Source organism: Hippoglossus hippoglossus, chromosome 9 (assembly GCF_009819705.1).
Source record: "Hippoglossus hippoglossus isolate fHipHip1 chromosome 9, fHipHip1.pri, whole genome shotgun sequence".
In the NCBI taxonomy this organism is placed as follows: Eukaryota; Metazoa; Chordata; class Actinopteri; order Pleuronectiformes; family Pleuronectidae; genus Hippoglossus; species Hippoglossus hippoglossus.
The window spans coordinates 18,310,928-18,331,831 of record NC_047159.1 but is presented as its reverse complement, the minus strand read 5'-3'; the positions used below and the strand labels follow the sequence as shown (position 1 = coordinate 18,331,831).

General features: G+C 46.1%; 1 protein-coding gene and 1 long non-coding RNA gene across 2 annotated transcripts in view; both read right to left on the bottom strand.

The window, feature by feature from the left end:
- The window catches only part of fam222a (family with sequence similarity 222 member A), a 50,127-nt gene that overhangs the window by 9,292 nt on the left and 19,931 nt on the right, over positions 1 to 20,904 (bottom strand). The window contains exon 2 of the mRNA XM_034595475.1: positions 13,560 to 13,702. Within this exon, the coding sequence (XP_034451366.1) occupies positions 13,560 to 13,656 (97 nt within the window). The 5' untranslated portion in view covers positions 13,657 to 13,702. The remainder of the gene's footprint in view (positions 1 to 13,559; positions 13,703 to 20,904) is intronic.
- Positions 1 to 20,904, bottom strand: part of LOC117767673 — a 31,926-nt gene that overhangs the window by 6,875 nt on the left and 4,147 nt on the right. The window lies entirely within an intron of this gene.

The following is a 20,904-nucleotide window of genomic DNA, read 5'->3' as shown; positions in this document are numbered from 1 at the left end:
TTCCTGAGAGCAGGAGGCTATGTGCACTCACAAGCACATGAAACAGCTTATAGTAAATGAACAGGGAAACCTGGGCGAGCACTGCTTTTGCAATAAGTGAGAAAAGAAAACTTTTCAACATGAAAGGAACGTAAACAAACCAAGCATATGATTGAAGCGCATTAGAGATGAGATAAAAGCTCAGGCAAACACATGCATTCGGTCTGGGAGATCACGCGCCAGGGAGCGGAGATGGCAGGGAGGCAATTAATGGGTTGACCTTCGTCCTTAATCACCCAGTGCCTGGCACACAATGCCCATGTGTCAGAGCAGCACATCTCTAAATGCCACCCCTCATTAGCACGATGCACGCAGTGAGAGAGGCTATCTGTGGAGTGTTACACTCTCCAGCGGTCAGACAGAGATAGCGGGGCTGGGATAGGATAACATGGCAGCACAGACCCAGACTGAGCTGCAGCAGGCCATGATATGATCTAGAAATCCCATTTCACTCACAGGATGGGCACTCTCCTTTCTCTCCATTTTTGATTGGCATGAAACTCCCCAAGCGCAACGTCCTTGGTGTACCCGGTGCTGTCACTGTGATTGTGTGTGTGTGATCGCATGTGTGTATCTGTGTGCATTTAGTGGTGAAGGGGGTGCCCAATTCTGAACACTCAATTAACACTACTTTAATTAGCCAGCAGTACACTTTGAATTCTGATGAACTAATTTCCTTGGTGTGTGTGTGTGTGTGTGTGAAGGGGGGGTTTTCTGGTAAAGATGAGGTCCACTGGGTACAAAACAGCAATAAAGAGGGAACTGGTTAGATTAGACTGTAAAAAAAAAAAAAAATCCATTAAATTTTGTGCACTTCTTCCAAGTGAGAGGTCAAATTGTGTTGATCACTATAAGCCAAGGCAGACGAGAGAGAGAGTGTGAGAGCAGGGAGTGAGGTGAGGTGGAGGAGGGGTGGGGGAGACGGGGAGTCAGAGGCTGTGCGAGAGTACGGCACCGAGTCCAGAAGACCCTGAGAATGCTTTGCATTTTAATTAGAGGTTTAAATGAATAAGGAGAGCAAAAAGTCTGGGAGAACAGCCTGGAATGCCTGTTTATTAGTGTTCCGAGTGTTAATATTATGAGCAGGTTGGAGAAGTTTTCTTCTTATTAGTGAAGAAAACGCTCCGACACATCAAAAAGACCCTCAGCCTTTCCTCACTCACTCCTGCAAGGCTGGATCCCTATTTACCGCACGCTTTGATCCCCTCAGACCATGTTCGCCGGCAAGCAGGGGAAACGAGTGCTTGTTTAGATGAAGGGAGAGGAGTGTTTGGTTGAACTGCAATTAAGTGTTCAGAACAACGTGCGCATAATAAACACAAACTTTGGCCAAACAAAGAGAGCAGACTGTGATGAGGTTAGAGCAACAAAAAAAAAAACGGATTTGAGATTACAAGAAAGATGAAGGAAAATAATGAGCTTTAGGCCAACATCCACCACAATCTCTGACAGGCGTGTCCCCGTTTTCAGACATGAATATTTGGACAATTGGGTCCGGACATTATCCGTAGGTTGCCTTTTACATATGGAATGCACCAGGTCAGATGCGTTAACAACAACAAGGAAATCCCAGGAAGGGTTCAGGTGAGGGCTGCATGGTGCAGCAAGCAGGAGACAGGACATGTCGTATTAATTCTGCAGCACAACATTCTCATCCTCTGCATTCTTTTGTTTTTTCAGTTTTGCATCTGTCGCCTTTCAGAAACGCCAGCGACATCCCCTCGCTGTGAATTATTTCTGGACAATATTCAGCGGTTTTCTCAAATGCGCTCCTTCATTAGAGTTTCTACAAGTGGGCTGACAGAAATAAGTCTCAAACATTTGAGTTCTCATGTAAAACCCCTCCAGATAGAGTTCAGTGCATGTCTGAAAGCAGCTTGACAGTCCGTGTTAAATGTGTGTGAGCAAAGGGACATGTGGGTTTGCTGGGTCTACTTTTAATCTTTACTATTTAAAAGTTGGAGATAGTGTGTTTCAGACATAGCCCGTCTTGTGCCACATTCCCCCACTAAAGGACACTCCGACCCTACCCTCATTGTAACAAAGTTAATCAGATTAATAATTCATGGCTCTGGCAGTCTTCAAATCCTTCACATCAGAATCCCTCGGCTTGGAAACAGTTTGACCTGTCAAATGCGTTGCAGCTTAAGATTCGACGGCATTGTTCCCGGGAGGAACCCTTGACCTGTGGCTATTGTTTAGCTCTTAGCAGATAGGATCATTGTCTATGACGTCCTCTCCCCACCTCGGTTAGTCTGCCGTCAAAAGGATGGGCATGCGGGGAGACGGGGTGGAGAGGGGTGGGGGGCCGAGGCAGCTTCGCGTCCTTAACAATACCTGCCTTGTGCTAATGGAGGTGTCATCTGGCACAGGGCTGATTAGTCAGCGATTACAGCCAGGCCTCAATTGCCGTGACAACTGCTGCAAACACAATGGGCCCTGATAGAGCCAGCTGTTTGGTCCTCTGCAATTAACCCTGCATCCCACTCGTCTCCGGCAGTGCGCTGCCTCTAATTGACTATCGGGCTCACAAAGCAGGGGCTGTCGGCCAGGCCCCCTGGACGTAGCCCCCCGCCCCTCTGCCAAGGTAGAGATGATAATAATAGAGGCGTCCCGTGGACTCGGCTGCCACTCAATCAAAGCCTCGCTACCCCACAGGAGCTTCCTGAGGAGAGAGCGCATGTATGAGCCAGCGATCAACAGGGTAGAGCAGCCTTGCAGGGGGCAGACATGTTGAATATGCCCTCAGCCAGAGTACTAATCAATTCAAGTGCACGTGAGGGGAAAGGGAACCCTGCTGCTTGCTTGATATCAGAAAAGCCATTTTTAGGAACACTCATCTCCCTCTGTTCATCTCAGGGCTGATTTTCTGTGCAACAACACGGGGAGGGAGGAAAAAAAATCAAGGCAATTATTTGTCAGGCCTTCGCTATCTATAATTGCAAAGATAAAAATCAAACTGCAATGATTTCTCCGAGGATAGAGCTGTCTGGATTCGCGGCTGCTTGTGTCATCATAATCATCAAACAAATGCATATTCTAAGGCAGAGGAAAAGAAAATGGGCTGCTCGCCCAACTTCTCTCTGTCGCTCATAATTCTTCATGTTTATTATTAATCACTTGGCTTATTGATAGCAATTTTTGATGTATTTTAAACCAAACTAGATCCACAAATAAACCTTAAACAAGTTTTATTTTTCAGTTGCATATGGTTACCTTTTTTTGTTTTTATCAAGATAATGAGAAGAACCCCAATAAGAAGAAATTACACATTTAATAAAATGACTCACTGTGTAAATAAAAGCTGTGGCTTTTCAACAGGGGGGTGCCATACTGCAATCCCTTATTGGGCCTTTAAACCTGCCAACATGTTGCACAAACAGCAAGGAGGATAATGAGAAGGTTAAAGAAATCTGCACGCTGATCCTCCACAGGCACGCAGACATGGTGCTTGTCAAAAAATGGATTTAATCGTTAAAAGAGATTTAAACAGAAAAACTTAGACAAAACTCCCAAATCTAATCCTTCATTTCATTAAAGCTAATCTTATCGGAGATTTAATCTCTCTATTTCCTGCACAGGCAGATAGAAGAAATAGCAAATTGAGAGCCTAATTCTGGTGTCCTCTTTGCACAGACTGCAGCGGGAGGTCACTGATCGAGGCTGCAATGAGGCGATAGATGCGTCTGTGTTAATACAGTATGAGATAAGGTCCACAGCTCCGGATGACACTGGGAAGGAGCCGAAGAAAAACAAGATTCACTTTCTGCACAGTGTTTACAGCCTCACATATGTGTATAACTCCATGCTGGACAATGGCTCCAATCAGAAGCTGCTAATTAGGTTTCAAGTACGAAGGTTTCCTCCCAAGAAATGTGAAATATTGCACCAGCAGAACACTGTCATGTTTACATTTTCTCGTTAGAATTTATCTCCAAAGCCAGATGTTACTGAATCAGCCATGAAAATTAATTAGCTGGTCCGATGTGGCAACCTCGTGCCCCTTCCAGACAGACCTGGCTTTTATGGGCTGTAGGGGAAATTACTGTGAATTGATTGATCCTGAAGGACTCCTCTGTACACAGGGACTAGCAGACACACACACACATACGGAAACACACACACACAGAAACACACACACCTGCAGATCCTGCCAACAACAGCTGATTTAAACATTTTACCCTCCACATGAGCCTGACATCCTTTTCTTTCAGTGCCTACAACATCAATAAACATGAAATGTTAAAATCTATAAATCTAAAACAAACTGCAAAAACGTTCTTTGTTTCTTTTTTTTCTTATTTTAAAAAGCAGGTGGATTTTTAGGATGCACACTTAAAATCAGGTCGAGTCAGAAGGACAAATCTCTGACCTCTAACATCCACCATCCTCTCAGACGACAGTTGCACCCTCTGACCCATAAAAGCATGGAAATTACAAATGGATGAATTCCCTCTGCATGCCTCCTTGATCTTTTTTTGCCGCTTTCTCTCTTTTTCATCCTCTTCACCTCCTCTCCCTTTTTTCCCTTTGTGCTCTTCCTTTGCTACATAACCCTTTCTGTCTCTTCAATCCCCCTCTCTGTCTCTTCCGTCTCCCTCTCTGAGTAAGTGAGTTTCATCTGGGGTGCTTGCCGGGCGAAATCACCTCAGGGCGAACACTTTATTATCTGTAGTCAAAGCGGTCACCACAAATACCATTCTACACACACAAGTGTCACTTTCCATTTGTCTGCACTCTGGCTGCATTAGCAGAGCCTCGCCGGCCCAGAGCCTCGTCTCAAACACGCCCGGCAGAGGAAAACTAACAGCGTGGGAAAGCACTCGTCCTGCATTCCTCGCCCATTAACACCACTGGCACCACCGGAGCAGACCCACTTGCCTCCCCGGGGAATTAAAAACATTATCATCAGCAATAACCTTGGTGAAGATCACTTATGAAACGGCAAAAAAAGGAAGATATTTAGGTAGATATCTTACAGTCTTTTGTGCTACGTTTAGTGCAAAATATCACAATTGAACGAAACATGCGCAGGATCTCCCTTTAATTCAAATCAGTGCACGTGTTAATTACTGATGATGCATCTCAGCGTCCAGCAGAAACAACACCAGCGGGTAGATTATGTCCCATCTGAGCAACAAAGGAATGCAGGCCAGCAACACCCATGTCTTTTGTGGGACACCCCATCACCAAACAAACACCGAAACTGGGGCAACATGTTTACCTCACACTGCACACTGCACGCCATAAACAAGAAGGGCCAAAAACAAGAACCAGCTCAATGTTTGCTCCCGTGAGAGCCAACCCCACCTCCTCCTAGAAAAAAGGGAATTTCACTAGAAAAATATAAAAATCTGAAAAACGTTATACTGCGATCAGAGCCACAACCTCATTTCAGAGTTTCACTAAGGCACTTTCCATTTCTAATAAGTTATCGGCCTGGATAGGCGACATAATAGATTATAAATGGGGGAAAGAAATTACTATATTCATCACAAAACTGCTCTCTGTTTAATAATCAAGTTTGGCTAAGGGGCTTTAGAGGAGAGCATGGTGGTGTATAGATGAGGGGAGCGAGGCCCTGGTTTGTGGGCTGCCTGTGATGAGCCAGCCCTCGGGCCTGCCTGGGCCACCCTCATTGTGCATACAGCATGGTCTAGAAAGCAGAGCTTTATCAGCAAATACCCAGAGTCAGCACAAGCAGCGGGGTGGTTATGCGTTGCGACTGGCACACCAGCTGATATTGTCATGTGCGATTAGGCCTGTGCTCATGAGCCTGTGAACTCATTCCTATGGCATCAAAGTCAACCCCACCCCCTACTACCCTCCATTTATATCCCTGCCTCTCCGCTGCCCTCTCCTCCTCCTTCTCCAGCCTTTTTTCCATTTTACACTCAGCCCTGTCACTTCCCAGCATACCCTCGCCGAACCCTGTGAAAAGCTGTGCTCCGCTGCAAACACGTACCAAGGGAAAATATAACAACAAGCTAGACTGGTTTTTATTTCCAAAACAAATCTCTGCAGCTTAATTTACTCCATTCAGATGGGTCATCCACGAGTTAGAGCCCAGCGAGTTCACCAAGGAGCAGCCGGTGCCAGACTTGTTTTGTCTCGGTGCACCTCTTCAGATGACAAGGCTGATAGAGAGGAACAAAGACAGAGCCGTGGAAGAGAGAAAGACAAACTGTGACACTAGTTATGGGGAAAGATCACAAAGAGGAAAACAGAGATTAAACCATTCAGCGATTCTAAGAGCGGCACAGGACACAGAGCCAAGACAAAGAAACACAACAAGCTGAAATCCTGACCTGAAAGATTTATGTCAGGCCTTCCCTTTTGTGTCTTTAAGAGAAGATGCTGTGCTGTGACACTATTTCATAAAGGGCTACATGGGCAGCTGAGAGCCAGCAGCATTCACAGTCATGCATAAACTCAAATGGACGCGGTAACAACACACACACACACACACACACACACACACACACCACACACACACACACACACACAACACACACACACACACACACACACACACACACACACACACACACCACACACACACACACACACACACACACACACACACACACACACACACACACACACACACACACACACACACACACACACACACACACACACACACACACAGGTTTAAAGTAAAGGACCCCAGAGGTAGAGATTGTGAGCGCACACAGAGATAAGAGAAGGAACCAGAGCGGAGAGCCGAGGAAAAAAAAGGGAGAGGGAGGGAGAGATGAGGAAGAGGCTGGAGGCGCCTGGGCAGGCCTGTCAGACCGGAGGAAGCGCTGGTGCACAGGCCTGCAGGTAAATGGAAGAAGAAAGGCGCCTGCCAGGCTGCCTGAGGCAAGCCTGGGCCCCTTCTGTTCTATCATTTAGGAGACAAGTCCTCCACTGATTCCCAATTAATATTTAACACTGCACAGACAACAAGGCACTCTGCAGTACACATGCCAATGAGAGGAGCAGGAGAGGAGGGGAGAGGAGAGTAGGGGAGAGGAGAGGAGAGGAGAGGAGAGGAGAGGAGAGGAGAGGAGAGGAGAGGAGAGGAAATACATGGGTAAATTTGAAAGATTTAAAAACGTCAGTTGTGTTTTGGAGGCAGGGATTTAGTAGAAGCAACATGTTAAAATACTTCTTTTGTTGGAACCTGTAATTTTACTAAGAATACATTATATGTATTATGTAACAATTCTTTGGTAAAATGTCGAAAAAGGACTCAACCTTTGTTGTATATTTCGTTGACTGATGTGTACTTACATTATCCAAAATGTTTCCAACAATGTTCAAACCCACAGAAATCCCAAATGAAGGTAACAGGATGTTTTCAATTTGTTTGCCTTTTAATTACCTCATATCCACTTTAACTAAGTGGCGTTGGCTGTCTTTGCTATTGGTAATGGTGGTAAGAACAACAACTCCCATGATCCCACGCTGCTTCTTTTGTTCCCCAAGCAAGTTACATATTGTACGTTTAATCAACATACTATCATTGTATATATCTATAAGACTGTGTGGAAACAGTTAGTTAGCATTTATTGTGTGGCTTTTCTGTCTCTGAGAGTGGATTTGGGTTTATTGGGTCAAACCTCACTCACTTAATCAAGCAACACTTTTATTTTCAAGTTCAAAGCTTGGCAGCGACAGAAAGTTTTCAACAGCTTCACAAATAAGACGCTTGATGCTCCCATGATGGAGTTTACAGTCACAGGCTTGGGTTTGCAGTGTTTCCTCTGGGGTTAGGGTTAGTAAGAACTGGTTGCTGGGAAATCTTTTCAAAGGTCTTGAGGTCCAGTTAAATGAGCATGTCAGAGTTGGAAATTGCAGCCAGAGGTCAGCAAAACCAGCAAATAAAACTCAAATTAAACCATCTCTGTAATCTAAAATGACGATGCCCTCGAAGCGTGTGAACACGGTCTTCATGAGAATGAGCCTGAAGAGGAAAGACCACAGAAACTGTACTTAAATGTCCCACAGGAGCGATGATTTGACCATTGTGCTGTGGTCACCCTCCTCTGCCAAACCCTCTGTACTATTAGAGCAGACTCACGAACCACATTCAAATTTGGTTCAAGTTCACGACTGGTTTGGACGAAAACACCTAACTTTTCTGCTGTGGGCTCTTTGGTTTTATTGATTTTTTTTCCAGACTCTCTTTGGCGGATGGGATATATGTACAAAAAAAACTGTAAATAAGGTTGTAAGTATCTTTGACCATGAAGGAAATATGTCTTATTCTCTGAGGCACCAGACTTTTTTGTAAACTTATAAAACACAATAACAGCATTATGCAATATTTAGGTATAATTAAATAGATATTGTGCTATAATTTCTTGATGATTTGAAAGGAGTGGCCAGAAATAGAACAACCTGTCTTCCTTTTATATTTGTGAGTCCAAATGTTGGACCATGATACATTTCCATTTTGAGTTTTATATTGAAGTGCCCCACTCAAAAGCTCCCCTTGTACCCTGCTGGGAGTTTGCACCACTTCCTGAATGCCTCTGTTGGTCAGTGTGTGGTGGGCTCAGCTCTGAGATGGCACAGGCTGTGTCATTTCCTGAGGGACAGCAAGGGACTGCGGACACTCTGTATCCCGGCTCACATCCCCCATCCCACCCCCAGTCTCTGGCAGGCGAAGACAGAGGGTGTCCGTGGCTTGCACCTGGGATGCCCAAATGCCAGCTCGGAGGCTTTGGAAGCAGGAACCTGTTTTTTCAACCCAAGTCCCGCTGTGACCAAAACTAAAGCAGAGTCCCTCTTCCTCAAGCTCACCACCCAAGGCAATAAGATTGCTTCGCCCCCCGCGTTCACAGCAGAAGGCAGAGGGCAGAGGGAAGGCAATGGCTCTGTGGGACGCCACCAGCCGGAAATGATCCTCTGTGTGCCAGTGCTGAGACGCAACGTGACAGAAGAGGCTGCGTGAGGTAAGAATTGTACAACCAATAACACATGGCTGCCTCTCTGGAATACACTGCAACTCTTTTAATACTCTGGATTTTGCAATATAGCAATGTGATGAAAGCAGGAATCACATATATCTCATGGGGCTATGCAAACCCAGCGATCTCCAAAATGAGATTGCATAAGCAGGCACACAGGAGGAGGTATGAGAGGCATGGATAGCTGTCTATCACCTTTCACCATGGAAAATACCCAGTGACCCCTGCTTCCCTGCTGCAGACAGTGGAATAATGACAATCTCTGTGGGCACTCTGTGGAATTCCAAATGGGAGTCGGAAAAGAGGTAGTTCAATCAGTGGGAAAAGGTCAAGTGCATGCAGATTCCCTGTCCCTCGCTCTGGCTCCATTCCTTTTCCCCCAGTTCCACTTTACGCCCCCAACCTCCAGGGTACTGAGGCAATCAGGGTAAAGGTTGTTATTCCTGCTGCTGCAGCTCACGGCCACATTTAAATATTCAACTAAAAAACGCCCCCCCGCCCTCTTCTTTTCCCAAATAACAGCCATTGGAATATCGTACTGCAGATTGATATGGCGAGCTAACTCCACTGTAATGTCTCACACCTCCTCAGACAACAATGTACGAGAGGTGGCTAGAGGTCATTATCTGAGCATATTCTCTCTCGCTGGGGTCGCAGCTTAGGAAGAAAAAAAGCCTGGCTGCTAAAAGCAAAGCCAACTAATGGCACTGCCAGCTCAGTCTGCAGAGGCACAGGGCTATTAGGAAAACCACAATCCTCAGGTGAACCTCCATGTCATGTCCCGAGGCTGCGTGTGACAAGGCCAGGTTGTCTCTGTCGATCAAGCAGGAAGAGGGCTGAACTGGGGCCGACATAGTATCAACCTGGGATATCAGGCCTTCTGGGAACTTCTCATCTACACCTGGCTGATTGGCACCTCGGGCCTCCTGGGTGGTGTCACAGAGGGTTACGGCTGGAGGTGTTCTTATATATGTGTGTGTACATGTGTGCATGTCTCTGCCACAAGGGCAGATCTGTGGACAAATTCTAGACTACACACCAGCTGACTGGAGGCATTTAACTAGAGCCTAACTGGTTTTCCAAGTTTGATTTCACCGCAGTTGCATTAATCATGATGTGAATTGTTCCTGTCTCAATTAGGGTTTCATAAATCACTGAAATGTAACCAAAAGTATGTTATATTACTGTGGGTGTGTGTATAATACTGACAGTCACGCATGCTGGGGTTACAGACATGTGGGAATGTCCAGGTTAAGCCCAAAGTCTGCTCCAATCACAGGTGTCAGTGGTTTACTAAGGGTACCTGCAGCGGGTCTATACAACACAAACATGCACACTCAGTGTGACAATGACATCTTTACAGAATGTCATGCTGGCACAAATGTAACTGCTAAGTCACGAATAAACCAGTGGAAACCTGCTGAAATCTGATCTTATGTTGGAAAATAGCCAGATGGAAATATCCGCATCAAACAGTCAATGGGGTAAATATGGTCCAGTTATTCTTTAGCTGATGAGTGGCAAAGGAAATAGTTGTCTGAACCAGGGGAGGAGGCAGGATGGTGGTGAGGGCTGCTGAGCCTCCTGTCCCAGCCATCTCAGTGTTACTCATAACAGGACCGGCGCACCTCCTCTGCCCTCCAGGAGCAGGACTGCTACGCTCAAACCCTGCTCCCTGAACCTTCAGGCACACAGTGGAGGACGGCGATCAAGGAGAGTGATGTGTAGCGAGGGAGGTCGCCGCTGGCCGAGGGTGGCCAGGGTCAGTGGCATCCATTCACCCCTCTAACCCCTGCAGGGGCCTTTCTCTCTCATCTGTCTGGATGGGTGCCCTCTCTATGGGGAACAACACGATGAGAGGCCCTGGCTCCGCTGCCATTTCTGCCTTTCATGTCTCCATCTAGGGCAGTGGTAGAGAGACGTGAAGGGGAGGACGGAGGCAAGGGGAGGAGGCAAGCTACAAATTGTCACCCATAAGGGGGGATTTAATTAAAAATGACAGGGGCTGGCGCTGGAGAGTGCAGCCACATATGCGCAGAATTTGGGCGCAGTGAAAGCAAGTGCCTATGATTTATAATTCAAGTAATGCTCTGCACTCCTTTTAATTCTACGGCCAAAGAAAAAAATATCAAAAAGGCCGCCCCTGTGAGGCTAATCCAATATGATATTTTAAGGGCAGGCGGTCAATGGCTTTTTGAAAAGCCAGCTTCTCTGTCTCCCTTTCTGCCTCTCTCTCTCTCTCTTCTCCACTTGTCTGTGTCTCCCCATCTCCCTCTCTGCCGCTCCCTCCTTTCTCTCGCCCTGCACTCCCCGCTCTACAGTACCCTCACCCCACCCCCTCGAGCCCAGACACAGAGAGGGCTGTGATAATGGAAACATCCCGCTCTCCGCCTCCCGTTCCTCCCGCTAAGCTCTGTGCGCTTGGGGGAAATTGATTGTCCTGGCGAGCCGATCTCAACGCTTCCAGCTGATGGTAGAGCCAGTTAAGTCCTTTTTTATTGAGGGTATGAGGGATTTTTAATGGGAGTCGCATCAATGAACTGTGCAGCCACTCTGCATCTGCATGCAGGGGCTTTTTCTAAAACCCTCCTTGCCCTCTCATCTACTCTGCCACCCAATTCCTCGCTCTCCCTCTCACACACACACTCACTCACTTTTGTGTAAAGGACAGCACATGCAAATAACACAGCTTGCCTCTACCTCTCTCCCAGGTAACCCCCCCCCCCCCCCGCGCTCTCACTCACTCTGTCTCTTTGAGGGGAGTATTCTGGTATTCAGCATCCTGTTGAGAGACCAGGTCACCTTACCCACAAACCTCCTCCATGTTGGCTCAAACTGGCCCATGGACACTAAATCATGGGGACCTGCTCAGCACGCGACCACTTCTGCCGCCAGAGCCACTGTCTGTCTTTCTGTACCCCTTCGGAGCCCGGGCGAACAATTGCCTTAGTGAGGCCAAGAGTTGCGCAGTGGTAGAAATCCACACTCCCCCCCCCCCCCCCCCCCCGCTTCCAAGGACAGAAAGGAGGCTATTATGTTCAAACATCCTCATTATGAACCTTAAGCCAGTCGCTGTGGTAGTCTTTGAATCAAAGGTTTAACAGGTGGAGAGGGGGAGTCAGTCAGAGAGGGTCAGTGAGAAGGAGGGCAAGGGGAAGACTGGAGACTGTCCTTTTTATCTATTGATTTGAGTCCTGACTCCCACTGGCTGCTCCTCAATAAAAGGACCCGGAGAGGAAGTGGGCTAATCCTGCGAAATTGGAAGGAGGGAATCGATTAAGACTGTTGAGGACTCCCTCCATTTTCTCTCCTTTCCTCTCCTCTCCATCTTTACCTTCTCTAATTCTATTTTGCACAGTTTCTCTTTGTCCTCCCATTCACTCCGGCTCCTCTCAGATCCTCATTAGTGAGCTCAGTTGAACCCACTCAGCTGAAGTGCTGCCCCTCTTCCACATGCACCTGGAGCTCTGTTTATCTCCCTCTTTCTTTCACAAACACCTATAAGCTCCGTATGAAACATCCGTACAGACCAGAAAAAACTACTCCAGATCTGAGGACTGAGCTAGCACCCAGTCACCTTGCTGTTCCTGACTCTCCTCTGCTTTGTGGGAGGTAATTGGAGTGTGATGTTGAGCTGAGAAGCAACTAATTGGCCAGAGAGGAGCTGAGAGAGAACCCAGGCATTGTTTCATTTCTTCGCCCAGAGCCATCCTTCTCTTCAAAGCCTTGTGGTGGGCTGGTTATAGGCCTGCATCAATGTCCCACTGACGAAGAAGCACAGTGCTATTCCCAGTAAGCTTCTATAGCTGAGGTAAAACTGATAGGTTAGTGCTCCCCTGCTCTCCATCAGCCAGTCCTTTTAATCGGCTTGTAGCTCGTAGGCTGCATGTAAAGAAAGGTCACTAAAGACTGATGAGGATTCAATGAGGAGAGAGCGTCAATGTAAAGTAAAAAGTTGATTCGAAAGCTTCAATGAAATAAGAAAGAAATCCTCCTGACTCCTGCGGCTCTCTCTAATCCCAAACTGGTCAGAACTAGTTTTGTCAGCTCTGTAACAGTTTTTCAACCTGGCTCATCTCTGTCCCTTTACACCATTTGTGAGTGGACAGAGGGAGGTGCTCAGGAGCAAACAGAGCAGCTGTCATGCTTTACAGGCGGCCGCACAGCCAGGGCCAGACACTGTAAATGTTTACAGACCCTCAGGGTCACCCAGGGCCAGCGAGGCACGTTAAAACACTGTCTGCTCGGCCCTGTTGCCACGACTGCACAATCAGCACAGCTAAACAGCCTCCTCTCATGAGTAGCTAAACAACATGGCAATCCAAAGTCTAGAGCGAATGAGACTGTTTAGAATTCCTCAGAGCAGCGAGGGAACACAGCGACAAACAGAAACCGGAAAGTCTATTTTCCTTCACTTATTCACAGTCAGAGTTAACTACCCGTTCCATCATCACCATGACCAATAGATTACATGCAAACACAACCCCCTCTCCTTTCATCACTTAAAGCGAGCTGAACTCTTTGCCCCCATCGCTACCTGTCACTTTGTTAACTTACATTTCCGTCCGAGGGCTTGCGGTGGCTCCAGGGTCTTGCTGGCACACACCGGGTGCTGGGGTGGAGGGTTTTGCCTCCTCTGCAGACAAGCCAGCATGGCGAGGTGGGCACAGTACTACAGCCGGGGGAGTTCTGCGGCCAACCTGTAGCAGAAAAAAGAGCAAGAAAAAGGGAAAGAGAGGAGTGAGTTAAACAGGATGATTTGAGGTCAAAGCTCCATGGCCGTGTCCGGTAAGCTGCAGGAGCTGGCTCTGAGCGAGATGGGCTAGGTTTCTCACCCAGGATTTAATTGGGAAAGCATGCCTACAGCTGCCTGCCTCTCAGCTCTGTGTGCTGAATGATAAACACACACCTGCACCGGGGCTGCACAGTTGACACGGGTTCAGAGCACAGTCCAGGCCAGTCACTCTGCAGCTTCAAACAGCGCATCCACCAGCCATTCAACCACATCTCTGTCTATGAAACCGTCCTCAAAACAAACACACAGGCGCACACAGAGTGTAGCCGGCACATTCCTTCCAGGGCAGTGTGTACTTGGTGATTGATGGCATTATCTATGGATGGCAAAAAAAAAATGGTAATGCTGAGAAAACAGCCGTCTGTCTGCTCCACTTAACATGCAGCAGCTCTGGGGGACTGTCAGGAAAGGCCTGGGGGACTGTGCGGTGTCTGGATGTATGTGTAGCTACGTGTTGAAACCGCGTGGTTGTGTGTGTGAGCAAATGCGATGGGTTGGGAGGGGGGAGACTGCCAACCGTACATCAGGACTAGTGACGGCACTAATCAATCTCCCTCTAGGCCATAAATCTCCAGCTCTACACTCCCCCTTTTTCCACCTTCACTCAGGAACAGGGAGGCAGTTGCTGCTAGTTTCCTCTCAAAAAGCCCATCATAGCCCCAGTGGAAACACAGGACGTACACACAGGTTTTTATATATATATATGTGGGCCAGCATGGGGACACATGGAGCTCCCTCACTAAGAACCTTCCCAGCAGTCGAGGAGCATGGAGGGTATCATTCATCAGCAACATACCAATGTCACATAGCACAATGATGACTGATTACAAAGTCTTCTACTTGGATTATTTGCCAGATGAGAGAAGCAAAAGCAAACCATAAAAGGGTCCAGATCAGAAGTGCATCTATATGATAAGGATCAAGATTCACTCGCCTATAGTTCACTTGGTGGTTACTGTTCGGTTTCCAGTAGCATGTGCTGTTACTGTGTTACTGTATGTAGGCTAAAACACTGCAGAAGCCCAAAACACACCTGAAAATGCACCGCTGTCTCTGCAAAGCACCACAAGACCTTAATATTAGCCCAGCATGTGTTTGAGCCTCTCGTCCAAATGCATTGATATAAAACGCTATCATTTCCATCTGGGCCTCCTCCCATATTAAAACAAAGAACAAAGCAAATATTTCATCTATGCTGTCAGCGCCAGCGTCTCTCGCCATGATGCGTGGCGGATTATTGAAAAATGATTCCTCCCGTGCCTGTCACACAGCCTCGTCCCCTGTTATTTATTTTCTCAGTGAATCACTAAATGAACATTTAGCCACCTGCCATCAGTCCATTACTTAGTTTTATAGATTATCATTTTAATATGAAAGAAAGCAATTACAGTGATTACAACGTGAATTAATGGCAGTTCATAAAGCGCCAGGTCCTGTTCTCCCTCATTTAGGGAATAAAGCAAAATATAGATCACGAGTGGAGAAACATCAAAATATTAAACCACTAATGCGAGTATTCCATCACAACAACCTTTGCAAATGACAAAATGTTCCTGTTGTATTGACCGAGGGGGAAAACAGTCATGTGGACTATGAAAAGTTAAAAAATTACAATTAAAAGTTACTTTGTGTTTTTGTACAGTTTCAACACTAAAAAAAGAATTACAGTAAATCAAATGATCAGGATGAGAATTAAATAAATTCTCATATTTAAATTTAAATACTACTTTTCAGATCCAATAAAACCATTTGACCTTCAATCTTGTGGAAAAAAAAAATAACAATTCAATACAGTCTTGGTTTGAGAGTTAGATTGTTGACAAATTTCTTCCCACGAGTTCACGTCCTACTGTGGCTAAATATTTTGACTAATCAAATTTTTTATAGTACCAATAAATGTATCACCAAAACTAGAACAATGGGTGCGTTTGTATTAACTTTAACAATCGTCCTTATTCAAAACAGAGTTTCGAGCAGTCTGTACATATTTACCGACACTATTTTTAAACAAATGTTTAAAATTATTTCCCCTTCACAGATCAAATAAAACCTGATAAAAAGCCTGGATTGAGAAATGGAGGAAAGAGGGAAACATGATAACCCGTCTCGCTGCCTATAATCATAAGGCTGAATGATTTTCCCGGTCTGAATAGTTAAAGATCAGAAGCAGGTGTTACAGACAAATGCATCATCCCTGCGAAGAATTCAGTCTCTCACCCCACTTTAAAAAAAAGTGTTTTAATAAAACATTTTTCACAAGACGTTAAATGCGACCTCAGACCCTGAGGCTTCTACAACACACCTAACACTCACAGTGTATACCCCTTTGAGAGCGTCACAAAACAACACATTCAGCACAAAACCTGAAAGTGTGAAAATGAAAAATAAAAATAAAACATTCGTTCTCACAAATGAGAGTAAATTCAAATTTCAGATGGAATTTATTGTTAATTCCCTGTTTCTGGTTGGTTCACCCTCTCTCTCTCTCTCTCTCTCAGACACACACACACACACACACACACACACACACGCACGACACACACACACACACACACACACACACACACACACACACACACACACACACACACTCACACTCCACAACAAAACACACACGTTGCAGATGGGAGAGAGGGGCCACTCTTTTCTCGCCAGTCGCTTGAGCAAAAAAAAAAGGTCGCTCGCTAGTGCCATTTCCTCTCGCACACAGGCAGGCCTGGCCCAAACACCACTGGCACTTGAGCTCATTACTGGCTATTCACATAATCCTTTCTCTGTGTCCTCTCTGTGAGGATACTAAGTTTCACAACAAGTCCATCCTCACAGCCCATTTGTTAAGAGATAGTGGTGGAGAGAGCGAGAGGACGGGGACACATGGTGTAGATTGAGACTAAAAGCTAGTCTTAACGGGGCATACCTCTGCAGTTTCCCCCCCCGCTCTGAAATGAAAGACAATCGTGTAACTACCCTCCATTTTTCTCCATTTGCTGCTCACCAATGTATTCTGAGGCATTATACTTTGCAGAGAGAGAGACCCGCTTTTTTCAATTCAATTTCAAGAACCAATTTTCTCCTATTATTGCCTTTAAGAGCGAGGCAGAAGGAGCAAGTCTTTGACTTGTTTGTCATGTCGCCCCTTCCCCTCATCTCCTCCTATTAGGTTATTGTTCTACTTAGCAGATGTCCATCATTGAGCAGGAAATTATCTCCAAAACCAAAACCCTGTGACCCGTCATCCAGCTGCCCCTAAAACAGCCTGTCGTGCCCCGGGTCAATCCCCATGAAGGTGCTTGTAGAATGGGTTATGGACCTAGACACACACACACACACACACACACACACACACACACACACACACACACACACACACACACACACACACACACACACACACACACACACACACACGCTGCTTGAAAAAAAACCACCTGCACTTCACTCACTCATCAAATCCACTCACAGGTCTCCTATTACACCAGTGCGGGATATCTCAAAGCCAGGATGGCTATCGGCTCTTCTGCAAACGCTGCTGCAGGGTTTGCAACGGGGGCGGAAGATCAGTCCATGAGATCAGGGAATAAGCCGGAATCAAGAGGTGGTGGGCTTGGCAGAGGGCTATTTCTTAGTTAAAAGGTTCTTAAACTCCAGAGGAGATCAGAGGAGATGGCTCCCTGCGCCCAAAGCTGTCTGTCCAGATAAGCATCCTGCCAAGTGCCGGGTGCAGCAGCGAGGTCATGGGTGAATAAGCGGAGTGTATGTGTGTGTTTTGAGATATACGTCGTTCAGGTGCAGGAAAAAGTGAGGCATAAATATGTGAGGCATAAATATTATCCTAAATGAGCAAAGCTCCTGGTTCCTATTTAACATTTGTGAACCTTTGGACCTTTTGTAATATGAAAAATTAGGTTGAAAAACCAGCCCAGTATCATAGCAGTTCTATTCACATTAGAAGTCAGGGTGGTTGACAGTTGTTCACGAGTTACTGTCCGATCACAACCTGAAATCCGACTTTTTATTATTAACTGTAAAATGTGGTCATATCATTTGTGTGTTTCAATTCCAAAACCCAAACCACAATTTGCAGTAACCTTCCCCTTTAATGTTAACCATACTGTTGTTTGGATGCACAAATGCAATAAATGAGATGTGTGTTATGAGGTTATGTTTTCACCCCTGTTTGTTTGTTGGAAGGTTTGTTTGTTTGTTAGAAAGATTACATGAAAATAACAAAATGGCTCTCGATGAAAAAAAAAACAGGCACATTTAAAGAGCTGACTTCTGAGTGTGTGAGATCTGGTGCGGCTTGATTGAATTAAGGGGACTGCGTTGGCGGAGGTATGAGCTCTACTGAGTGCCTCTCTAGTTCTAAAACATCACTGGATGGAAATAAATATAATAAATGTTGTAATCTGTTGTATAATCATCCAATATTAATGTTCTTGTCTGGAATGAGGAACAAGCTAATAATTGTTAGAGTAAGGTATCACCGATCATTTTGGTATCAAACTTGAAACGCGTCGTTTTAGCCATAATAGCACAACAACTCCCAGCACTAATGTTATCTGCCAGTAATTTTTACAGTAAACCAATCACTAAGCGTCACAGATTCCTGTGTCTCAGTTAAAAGCGTCTCCAGTGAAACCCCCCCCCCACATTGTGGGACCAGCCGTGGTCCGGGAGCCTGGCAGACTGCCTCCACAATGAACAGGGGTGGGGCTACAGCCTAATTGAATGGTGACCCCTGCCGTCTCACTGTGGGACACCCCATGCAGTGCTTTAAACAAGCTGCTGTGTCTCCCCTCTTAATAAGCCCAAACAAGTTAATCCAATCGACACACTCAAACCCTTTCTTTTTCTTTAACAAGGCACTGCTTCTACCCCCTTAATCCCAGCTCCCCCTTCTCCGTCACCATACCGTCACATGAATGGAGGGAGAGTGAAAAGCTCCATTAGGAAGGACTGGCAGTAAACCCCTTCGGCTCGACACTCTCCACACATCTGCACTAAATAAGTTGCACTCATACAGTATATTCAAAACACACACACACTAACGCTCACATGTGCCTGATAGAAAACCGGTCTGTTGGACGGAACACACAATGAGAGGGTTATGTTAGCCGTCCCCATTCCCTCCCCCCCCCCCCCCCCCCCCCCCCCCCCCCCCCACACACACACACACAGCACACCCCAACAACAACAACAAAACAACACACAAACAAAAATTCTGAGGGGACGTTGTCGACAGGCACGCCACTCTGGGACATAAAAAAAGGCATTGTTAACAAACCCTCCCAGCTCCACAAACAGGAGCCACTGATTCCCTAACAATACAAGCCCCTGGATGCACTCACCCACCAGCTCTGCACAACCTCACACCAGCACAATAAATAACCTGCACAACAAAAGGCCATTGTGTGTAAAAGCCTACAGTTTAGGCATTATTGCCATGATATACAGTGTTGGAATAACATATTGGCAGCTGAGCCTTATATATACGATGCATCATGCCGGCGTTATTGGGGCTTATACAGCCTCGTATGAAGTCATATTTATAAGAGGTTTCTGTGCAGGTGAAAGGCATCTTGGCAAAAACACTCAGCTGTAGCTTTCCATATTCCAGTCAGCTTCAATAGCTTCACCCATGGGATGAAGGGTGAGGAATGTCCTGGCAGTCCAATAGCAGCGAGTCGTCTGTCATCCTCTAATCAAAACACGCCTGCCTAGACTAATGTCACCCTGTAATAGCAATAAGGACTAATTGACTTCACAGCCAACTGCTGCATCTTTGTGCCGGGCTAGGTTTCATCAATGGCAAATAACAGGCTCACAAAAGCGCTGAGCCATTATGGCTATTTGGCAACTGCATGCCAAACGTGGAGAATGCAAAGAGCTGAGGTCCAGCAAATATGAAATTTAGATATAAAGTTATACAGAGGCAGGTCTGAGTTAAACCTTGGATGGATGTGTTCCAAATGCTGGAATGAGGGACGTTGAAGGTCTTATGAATATTGAGGATATTATGCTGAATAAACCATATGTTTTCAGCCACTACATGAGCTGTATTCTACCAGTGAATTTTGGATGGGCTGGAGATGACCTGTCAGGTAGAATTTAGTTAACGGCTGTTAGATACAAGTCTACAGGTGGTTAAAGTGGCCACATTGACCATTTACAGGGTCATAACTTTGATTTGGGGATCTACAAGAATAAGGTTAGCTGCAATGTAATGTTCAAAATATGCATTTGTCTCACACAGTATGTTGCTGCTGCACCTCTTCACACCTTCTGGCTGAAATACTTTGTTTGGGTATTGGCCTGCCTCCCAAGAGCCATCTCTGCTCTCATTAATAAGCCGGCCGCTCTTCTGTGATTGGTCAATTGCTTAGAGCATGTGTTACCTAGAGGCTCCATGATCAGCTGTAAACACAGCTGTAGCCATGGTAACAATGGCGTATGTTCTGCTGTACAAATTCTGGCCAAACTCGCCGGAAGGCTGCTGTGTTAGTTGGTGACGCAGAATCTGCACGGAAAAAAGTCAGGAATGCAAACAAGCCGTTTTCAGGCGCTTCAGGGAGGAGAAGGAGAGAAGGACTCCCTGTGCCTCTGACTTTGGCTTTTTTTTACGTGCACAGAAAAGGTTCTGACACACTACAGAAAAGGGGGAAACAGAATGAAATGGGCACTTTAAGGTGGATTGTGCCCTTAGGTGCATTTAGAGTCTGTGTTTGTCTATTCTGGTGAGAGAGACGGGATCATTCCTGCAGTTCGCTCTCACCTGGTTCTGCTCTTTGCACAAGCACCGGGGACTCGTAACCCACTCTGCTCCCTTGTATGATTTCGGAATAAAAGAAATGTCCTCAAATACTTGAAACACTGTAGGAGGCGTGTAACTCTACTACCACGGCCACCCAGGTTAGGGAGGAAAACAATGCACCGTCCACTGCAATTCTCGGAAACAACCAGAGCCTCCAATTCTCAGAAGCATTGGTTACGTAAGGCTCTAAATTCTGCTCTCTTTACACCTACACTACAGGTGAACAGTGCACAGAGGCAACAGTGAGCTGAGGCCTGACTTCTGACTTTGACACCACCTGGTCACATGACATT